General features: G+C 40.3%; 1 protein-coding gene across 1 annotated transcript; it reads right to left on the bottom strand.

Moving 5' to 3' along the window:
• Nucleotides 1–4,071: 4,071 nt before the first annotated feature.
• Nucleotides 4,072–8,745, bottom strand: LOC146619037 (extracellular calcium-sensing receptor-like). Its single transcript, XM_085370170.1, has 9 exons — nt 8,636–8,745; nt 8,160–8,454; nt 7,971–8,057; nt 7,621–7,890; nt 7,222–7,431; nt 6,822–7,097; nt 5,308–5,535; nt 5,091–5,214; nt 4,072–4,982 (listed from the first exon to the last, which is right to left on the bottom strand). The coding sequence occupies exons 1-9, from the start codon at nt 8,743–8,745 to the stop codon at nt 4,072–4,074; spliced, it is 2,511 nt and encodes an 836-aa protein (XP_085226296.1).
• Between the last annotated feature and the right edge of the window lie 1,565 nt (nt 8,746–10,310).

The raw sequence follows: 10,310 nt of genomic DNA, 5'->3' as shown, positions 1-10,310 counted from the left end.
AGTAAAATACCTGTTACACTCTCTAATTTTCACAAACAGATTCTTCATTTTTGGAAAATGATGTTTACACACAACTTTTCTCTTCACATGTCGACCCTATGGAACAATAGAGTGATAACTGCTAACAAAAAGACATTATTTATCAGAAACTGGTTTGAGAGTGGTATCTTGTTTGTAACTGACTTGCTGGATTTGAGTGGTGCTTTATTGGATTATGTGTCTTTCTCGAAGAGACACGACTTTAATTGTCCATTAAAAGAATACAGAAAAGTTTGCTGTGCTATCCCTTTGGCCCTAAAGCAGCTGATACGCAACACAATGCTACATTCTGAGGTCAATCCAGCGCTGCCAAACTTAAAAATTGGTAACTACAACCTAAATGATAGTAAATGTAACAATAAATTTATCAGTGTGAATTTCAAATCTATTCTTTTCCAGGGGTTTAACTCGGGTAGATATTTGCAGGCCCTTCATGGGGATCAGTCACTCATGGAAAAGGCGTTCTCAAAATTCATCAAGTGGCCTGTCACCCCAAAAGTAAAAGAAACTCATTTCAAGATAATTAATAATATATATCCTGTGTCTGAATTTCTAAAGAGGAGGTTTAAATTTGAGGTTAATCAGTGTGCATTTTGTGATTCAGCCTGTGAAACATTACACCATTTGTTTTTCTCATGTCCTGCATCAGCTGCCTTTTGGTTAGAACTACACAGCTGGTTATCCCTCAAGATCAACGATATCCCCCAGTTTAATATTTCTGATATTATTTTCTATAAGGCTAAACAACATCCATCTGTCTCTACTGTGATTAACATTGTCATCCTGTTAGGTAAATACCATATACATTGTTGTAAATGGAGAAATAGAAAACCATCCTTTATATGGTTCATCAATGACTTGAAACATTATTTCATGTCACTTAAAAAACTGAAGTCAAGCAGATTTGCCACAATCTATGATGACATTTCCCATTTGCTACTGTTTTGATCATTACCTCTATTGTGTATCAACCTGTGCTCTTTTTTAATTCTTCCCCGTTAATACTGTGAATTTTTGTTTAGCCCCCTCCCCCCATATCCTTGCTGTTAGTTTTGTTGTATTGACTGTGTTCTTTTTTTTATTTATCCTCCACGAGAGTTCATTTGCACTATATTGTGTTATGTTGTTTGTGACTGTATTGCTCCATTTGTTAATAAAAAATAAATAAAAAAAAAACCTGGTGCACACCTGGACACAAAGAACCACCAACGCACCGATGTCTGAGGGCGTCTGCCACTAGCAGGGGAAGTGGTGGGGGAGATAGGCCTCCATACCTTCGAGGGCCTGAGATGTCCCTTGAGAGGTGGCGTCTGATACCCAACCTGACATATAGACACAGACATACAGGCACACACAGATACAGACATCCATTCCCACCCTCATGCTCTCATATGCAATTACTCAACACTCAACCAACGTGGAGACAGACAAAAAGAGACACTATACACACCTTTACCCCAAGGCCCTGCATGTGTGGGTGATTGTGGTGGAGCGGAAAGAGGGAGGCAGCTGGACATGGGGAGGGAAGGAAGGGAGGGGCAAGTGACCCCTCCCTGAGGCCAGCTCCCCCGCTGACCCCTGTAGGCACCCCCATACTCTGCAACCCGCCAGGGAAAGGGGGCTCAGGCCCATCCGGACCGGGGCCCAGTTCAGCAGCGCCACAGAGCCCGGGACAGTACCCGACCCCACCACAGAGAAAACTGCACCCACCCCGTCATCCACTCATCTTCCAGACTACACAAGACATTAGACGCCCAGGCTGAGATCTTCCTCCACCTCTCCTATATCTCCCCCTCCTGCAGAGTGAGTTCCTGAAGAGAGGAGACCTCCTGCAAGATTTAACAACCTCCCCCACCAGTTGAAGAGCCCCCCAGGTGGCTCGATGCACTGGCGGCACCCCGTGCCAGGGCTGGGCCCCATACACCCACCCGCCCACAACCCCAGCAACACACCAACCAGGACCCAAGCCCCAAGGCCCAGCCAGGGCCCCAGCCCAGAGATGGAGCACCCCCAGAACCCCACGCCTGTCCCGGACCCACCCAGGTGAAGCCAGGCTACCAGGTCAGTAACCCACGTCCGTCAGCACAGACCCTCCCCTAGCCCCGCTGCACGCAGCCACGAGGAAACAGTCACCTAAGAGCCAACAGAGCCCTTAATAGGCCATGACCGCAACCCTCCAAGGAAGATGCTCCTGGGGAACCCCCCGACGCCCTAAGCCTGTCCCTACCCCCACACCAATCAGAACAGCGAAGGTAGGACCAAACTATGACCCCCCTGCCCCCACTAGGTGATGGAGCTGATCAAAGGAGCCCAGAGCAATTGATCTGATGTGGTGGCAGAGGCTGTATCAAGACTAATGTAATCTAATAGATAATTTCTATATTGGTTAGAATTAAGATTATTTTTATTTTTCCAGTTCATGAGGACTGTTTTCTTGGCTATGCATAGGGCAGTGAAGACCATATGGGCTATATTCTTTTCTGAAGTGACATTATCTAAGCTGCCCAACAAACACACTAAGGGGGAAGCTGGAATGTTACATTTCAGACACTTTGATAAGTCTTCACATATCTCGCGCCAAAACTTCTGAACTGGTGGACAGAACCAAAGAGCGTGGATATAATTGTCCGGTGAATTGGTTTGGCAGTGTGAGCAGTTGTTGGTAGACGTAAAGCCCATCTTGAACATCCGATGGCCTGTATAGTGCACTCTATGTAATATTTTGTATTGAATTAATTGAAGACTGGGATTTCTAATTAAATGAAAGGTTTTTAAGCATATCTTAGACCAGAAGTTTTGATCTAAGTTAACTGATAAATCCGCTTTCCATTTTGCAATAGGAAGTGATATTGATTCATCCGTTTTAGAAAGCATTCTATATATTTTGGAAAGTAATTTTGGGGTTTTAAGAGTAAGAAATTGAACCACACTTGGTGGTGTTTGTATAGTTCAACTTGACCCGGTTTAAATTTCTTTTTTACTATGGATTTAATTTGTTGATATTCTAAAAATCTTTTCTTGTTGATCCCATATTGTGTAACTAGTCCGTCAAATGGAATAAATTCTGTTCCTTCTAATATATGTTCTAAGTATTTGATTCCTTTACCACTCCAATCTGGAAAGTTTATCATATTGTTTTGTAATATGTCAGGGTTGTTCCAGACAGGTGTACGTTTGCATGGGATTAATGAAGACTCCGTCAATTTTAGAAACTCCCACCATGCTGTCAGAGAAGAGCTGACGCTTTTGAAGCATTCATGTCGTTGGATGTTTGAGCTTATAAATGGTAGGTCTGAAATCTCTAGATTATTGCAAAGTGCTTGTTCTACATCTAGCCAGGATTCATCTAAGGAATCAAGTGTTATGTCTTGATTGCTTATAATCAGGGGTGCACATAAGTGGTCTGCAGGTGCGCATGCGCTTTTAAAATAAAATACGTGCACCAGATAAGAAGTTGCAAAGCGTGTTTGCTTACATAACATTTTCTGGAGGAGGACAGACATTTGTTTAGAACTCTTCAAGATGTCGAAGAAGCAAGCTCCTTTAACCCTTTAAGCAATTACTTTGGTGTTCCTCCACCTCCAAAGAACTGTCAGAAGGAGCCCGAACCGCAAAAGAAGCGCGTATTCTCGGAAAAGTGGTTCGGACAAAAACAGTGCCTTTTAATATAAAAGGCACCCCTGCTTATAATCCAAAATTATTGCTCAAAAATAAAACATTCTTGTATTTAAAACTTGTTAAAACGCTAACAATCTTGCATAAAATTCATTTATGTGAAAAATGGATTAAATCTTCTTTGTATCAACTATTTCTGTTGTTGATACTTTCAAATTCACATGCTTGGTTATGGAGTGTAAGAGTATTATAAACCCTGGTCAATATATTTTGAATACAAATCAGATTCAGAAAAGTAAGAAATAAAAGACTGAGTAATATGAGTATTAAATGAATCTAATTGTTTATATATTTATGATCTAATAATTTAAATGTATTTATTTTCATCCATGTATTTTAATTTATGTGGAAAAATGTTTACAATTCAGCGCCACGACCCATTATAGCCTTTTTTGTGTTCAATTCTGGTTTCAGCAGGATGATGTAACATTTGGGTCCAAACAGTGTGATCAAAAGACCAAAGCTCGAGGCCAGGATGGCAAATGCCTCCACTGCATCTGCATAATTTCCAGGTGAGCTTATATAAACAGGAACAAAAGCCACCCACACAGCACAGAAGATCAGCATGCTGAATGTGATGAGCTTGGCCTCATTAAAACTATCAGGGAGATTCCTCACCAGGAATGCAATTAGAAAACTGAGGACAGCCAACATGCCAATATAGCCTAATAACACTGCAAAACCAAAAGGGGACCCAACTGCACACTCATAAACAATCATATCATTGTGGTATTGGGTGTTTTTATGTGGAGATGGGGAAGCAGAAACAAGCCAAGCAGTGCAAATGGCTGCTTGAACAGATGCAAGGCACAGAACTGTTCCTCTCTGCTGCATAGCACCAAACCACTTCAGACTGGTTCCCCCTCCTGGCTTGGAGGCTTTGAACACAGCCAGAACAACCATGGTTTTTACCAGGATGCATGAGACACACAGCACAAAGCTGATGCCAAATGCTGCATGTCTGAGTTGGCATGTCCACAGCCTGGGTCGTCCAATAAACAGCAGTGAACAAAGAAAGCACAACTTAAGTGACAGTAATACCTGGAAACTAAGTTCTGAATTGTTGGCACGTACTATGGGTGTTTTGTGATGGTAGATAAAGATCCCCAGAACAACAGCACATGTACATGCGCCCAGCAGTGAGGTTGCTGTCAAACAAATACCCAAAGGCTCATGGTAGGAGAGGAACTCTGTCTTCTTTGGAACACAATGGTCACGTTGGGGGTTTGACCAAAAGTCCTCTGGACAACTGGTGCACCCCAGGGAGTCTAATAAAAGGTAGAAAGATGAAGAAAGGGGAGGATGGTAAAATGCATATTATATACAGATACGAATTAAATTTTATTTTTATGCAATGTTGAAAGATAAACACTTACTGCTTATATTACTGACTTTTCCGTCAGAACAAGGGATGCAGTCAAAACAGCATTTGGGTTCCCCCTTCTTTCTCACCATGTGGGTACCAGGTGGACAGCTCTCACTGCATACCGATTGAACTGGCTGTTGGACAAAATATAAATAAATATTGCCTGCTACAATTTTATGTAATACAAATGTCATAAAAGATAACTGTCAAATAAAAACATATCAAACCTTTTTGGAATTAAAGTTCCAGAAGATTTTGTCTTCATCAAGTAAGATTTCTTCACCTTTGAAAGCTGACCCCTTAACCTCACCCACATTCTGAACTGTAGTGCTTCCATCAGGGAGCCACAACCAGTTCATCACATCGTAAATTGGCACAACATCACCATTTTCATCAAATGACACTTGATCACCAAATGGAGTGGTGAAGTTTACCCTTTCCAAGTAATAAACAAGCTGTTAAAAGGTAATATAGAAGAAATTAATTTCACAGTGCAGGGAGTGGCACCCACTATCAAGTAACCAAATTAAATCTAACACTTAACCCTTTAAGACCTACCATAGAACCAAGTCCGCCAGAGCTTACTTTATACTTTTACATGCTGTGGAGCCATTTTTGGGAGCATTTCAAGTTGCTATACATCAATACAACCATTATAGCCCAGATTTTAATAATATGTATTCATTAAGTGCATAGTAATTACATAAATTGCAAAAAAGTGCAATAAACTACAAAAAAATTGAAAATCGTTTTTGCTTTTTTAACATATATTTCTAGTTAGAGAAATTTAAGAGGTTTATCCCTCAAAACTGTAAATACAAAAAAGTTGCACAAAATAGTTTCCCACCACAGGAAATTTATTTTGAGTGTCTTCATAGTTTTATTTTTGAAATACACCAATTTTTATACACTGCAGGAAAAACGAAAATAAATATTATACTGGAAATTTGCAAAAAAGCAGCATATGCATCAAAATAAACTATTTCCAGCAGTGCAATATGAGTCCTAAGCATCCCAGAAGCGACACAGAAAGTCATAAAGTCAAAGATAACTTTTAAAAAGACCAGTATAGGCCCTGAGGCCCTGATGGTAAAAAAGACTACATTTCCGCGAAAATGACGTCACTTCCGGTTTCGGGCAGGTAATGGCGGAAATGCAAAAGTTCGCGCTGACGTCTATTCCAACGTAGGAAGTGTTATGAACAGCTGATCGGATCGGCAAAGCGTGTTTCTGGAATATTATGTTTTTGTTCCTGCAAGCGCTTTTTATGCAGTTTTTGCAAAGCTTTATGTGGAAGGAAACCGTGACCTAGGACAAGCTGATGGCATAAGATGTAAGTACAACTCCTCCGGTTTCATATGCAAAAAAAAATTTTGCGCTAGCTTAAGTGGTTGCAGTGCTACCGGGATTTAAAAATAGTTACGCAAAACAGAGCGTGCCCACTCCGATCGGCTCTAAAGGGTTAATATACCTGTACATATTAAAGGCATTGAAATCGAGTTCTAAATTAAACAGGAACATCTCCAATTGTGCCATATATATGCATACTAGTTAATGTGCTCTAATATAAATATATTAAACACTACTTTTGCTCAATATGAAAAATCCATTTAGCTCTCTTCAGCTCATTTCATCTTATTGAATTGGTTTTTTTTTTTTTATCCAACAATTTTTTTTCTGAAAGTAATTATAGAATAAATGGTTTACTCAGATGAAGATGAAGTATAAATTAATAACTCACCTCCCATAGCTCCAGTGATTGCAGAGTGGCACAGCTGTGCCCACTGAAAGGCCCTCTTCCTGGCTTGCATTGCAGCATGTCATCAAGGGAATATGCCAGGGCATAAACGGCTTTGTACACATTGTACTCAGGCCGGAGGTTGGAAATGTCCAAGAACTCAGTGTTAACATTTTCTAGATCTTCCTGTCCAGTGCATATTGCACCTCCACCTTCCACCCAACCTGCTGGAGCTGGTGCAAATCTGCACTGAAATGTAAATTCCCAAAACTCATTCACCTGAAATATATGTTTGAAACATATTATTAATAGCTGTATGTGTGTGTGTGTGTATGTGTGTGTGTGTTTTAAAAGGACCAAATAAAAGTTTCGCAGCTAACACAGTAAAGTTTTGAACTCTCACCATTGTCTTTCCATAGCTATTACTGTCAAGTAGATCAGGGCGTATTTGTAATAGGAATTCCCTGAGCCCTGGTATTTCTCCTCGACGAATAGCAATGCCCAGTGTACCACCTAGGTATGGCATGAGCTCAGGTGTTTGAAGCACAGCAGCTGTTGCTGTCCAGCCTTCACTGGCTAACCACTGTAGGCCTGTTACATTCTGCCTTTCTATCTGTGCATTTTATTTCATCAGATATAAAAAGCAGTATTGTAAATGGCAACAACTGACATCATCATGACATTGAAGTACTTGCTTGACTTAAAATTAATTCTATATCATTATTTTTCTGTACTCCACTCAAATAAAGACATAATACATGTATTAACCAGTTTAGAGAAACAAATTCTTTTAAAACTGCACCTCTTCCATAAGGTTTATCATGTGAGTCTCAAACACAAAAGCAATGACCACACTAGCTGTGGATTTCTTCATCACATTCACAATCCTTCTGAGTTCATCTGTGTCTTTGTCAGTGGGTAAAACCTCAACATAGGCAAGGCAACCTTCTCCAGACACACTCAGCTCAGATTGTAAGGATCTGGCTGCATGAAATCCATAATCATCATCAGTGATGAGCAGACCTGCCCAAGTCCAGCCAAAATGTTTTAGGATCTGAATCATAGCTCGTACCTGAGTGAATACAGATTAAAACATGAGTGCTGCTCATCAGCTGCTGTTGACTTTTTGTATTGTCCAGATTGATTTTTAACCTGGAAAGCATCACTTGGGATCGTCCTAAAGAAGGATGGATACTTTTGACGGTCACTCAAACAGGAACATGTGGCAAAATAACTCACCTGTGAAAAACAGACAATATGTTGTACATTATTTTCACATTAAATTTACAATTACAGGATTATAAACAAAAATGACATTTTATGGTTAAAGTGATAACTTACCATGGGTACTCTGTACAAACCTAAGACGCTGGAGATAGCAATAGAACGTGTAGAGGAAGAATCACCCACAATCCCTACAACTGGAGGATTTCCAACACATGTATTATGTAATATAATTTGTTCCTCTTGACCACTGACTAATGACAACGCTCCACGGAATCCAATTCCAAGTTCAGCACAGTTGTCATAAAGAGTGTATCCCAACGTCACATTAGGTAGCAAGCTGGAGTTGTTGTTGATCTCGTCAACAGCAAAAGCCATGGTTTGTGCCAGCCTAAATCCTTGTACATTGAAACTAACAAAAAACATTTTGATTTGAAAAATACATCAGGATACGTAGAAATTAGCTGAGCTTTATTAATCAACAAAATATAATTACTTATACTAATATATTAATATAATTACTTAATATTTATATTACCATTAGGTTTGTCCTGTTTCTCTCTTTTTTTCTGTTGTTTCCTTGTCATACTTACCTGTGGCAAGTAGGCTGTTCTGGCTGTGAGGTAAATAACAGGTCAGAAATGCTTGAGAAAAAGTGGACTGGAAACAGTCCTCCCAGGATGACATCTCCGCTCTTCTGCATTCTGTTTATATGAAATTGCTCCTGTAGTTGGCACGAGGAGGGAAACAGAGAAGAGGGTATAGTATAAGAAAAATAAGAATACTGCACAATGAACAAGAGCAAATTGCTTTGTAAAAATGAGCTCATGACAGCTTTCAGATTTTCGGACCCTAGTCATTTCATTTTATTGCTTTGCCATTCCCTTTTATTGAGATGCTGTGTTGATGAATTTTCCATACCACCCATGTGAGAAAAACAAGGTGAAAGGGCGGGGCCTAAAACACATTTCATCAGAGATTGGTTTTGTATCGAGGAAGACTTAGGTAACGCTGTGAGTGTATTACTTTTGTTTATTTTATTCCTTTTTAATGTTATTTTATTTTTCAACAGTTATAAAGGAAGAATGATTTTCTTTTGGTTCAACCAAAATATGAGGTGCACACTGAGAGATATATCAAATTATTGTCGAATTATAATTCATGTACAGCAAAATTCATGGTAAATGTCTCAAAAGGGAATGATAAAAAAAAAAATTCCAAGTTCAAAGTTTGGGTTTTCTTTGAAAAAATATCAGTATATTTTTTTTAATCAATATTATTATTTTGAATGCCAGACTAAGTGGACTGGTACCGATCTCATTTCTTGAGACTGGTACCAGTCCAGGTGGGTAGTGGTGAGGGTTTCCTTAGGTTGTAGAGCATGAGGCCAATAAGGAAAGTAGATGGTTGGCATTGACACAATACAGATGGCTGATTACAGAGCCTCGGGAGGCTGAAGTGAAGTAGAAGGTAAGTAATAAGGAAGGGGAGCTGGTAATTGAGTTTAGTTTCTGGCTTGCGGTTGCGCATTCCGCCTTCACGTTGCGCCGTAAGATGGCCACACCGACGAGAGCGCCCAGTCATCTCAGCAAAAATGTTATTATTTATTTTGTACTGCTTTCTATTTCTGTGCGCATAGCACAATCATATACTTGACATGAAACACAAATGCTTTGGGAGCTACGTTCGTCAGCCAGTTCAGATGTTACAGTAGGTTTCGACACCATGAACGCTCTGCTACCTGGGATCCTTTGTTTACAAAGAGGGGGAAATGTGCCGGATTTTTGAGCCGATCCCGACAGAGAAACAGCAAGCCACCTCTGCCCAGCATCCTGCTCGTGAATCTCCAGTCTCTGGACAACAAACTTTCACTGTTTACCAGGGAGACCGAACGAAGGACTCAGGTAAGAGAAGGGGAGGAGGGGTGTGCTTTATGGTTAACTCTTTGTGGGCTAGAGATGTGTGTATCTTAAAAATGTACTGCTCTCAGAGCCTCAAGCTGCTGACCAAGTCAGACCTTTTTACCTCCCGAGGGAGTTCAGTTCAGTTCTCCTTTCAGCTGTTTACATCCCCCCACATGCTGATAAAGCTACGGCTTTGGACGAACTGTATAACATCATTATTGGACTTGAGAACAAAAATCCCGAAGCTGCCTTTATTGTGCTGGGAAACTTCAACAGAGCCAACATGAAGTACTATCAACTATCAACACATCTCCTTCCCCACAAGAGGTGATCAAACACTGGACCATTGTTACACTCCATTCAA

Source organism: Diplotaxodon limnothrissa, linkage group LG14 (assembly GCF_057381915.1).
Source record: "Diplotaxodon limnothrissa isolate DT_005_m linkage group LG14, D_limnothrissa_male_GT1.1, whole genome shotgun sequence".
NCBI classification, from domain to species: domain Eukaryota; kingdom Metazoa; phylum Chordata; class Actinopteri; order Cichliformes; family Cichlidae; genus Diplotaxodon; species Diplotaxodon limnothrissa.
Note: the sequence above shows the minus strand (reverse complement) of the source record. Positions and strands in the feature narration are given on the sequence as shown.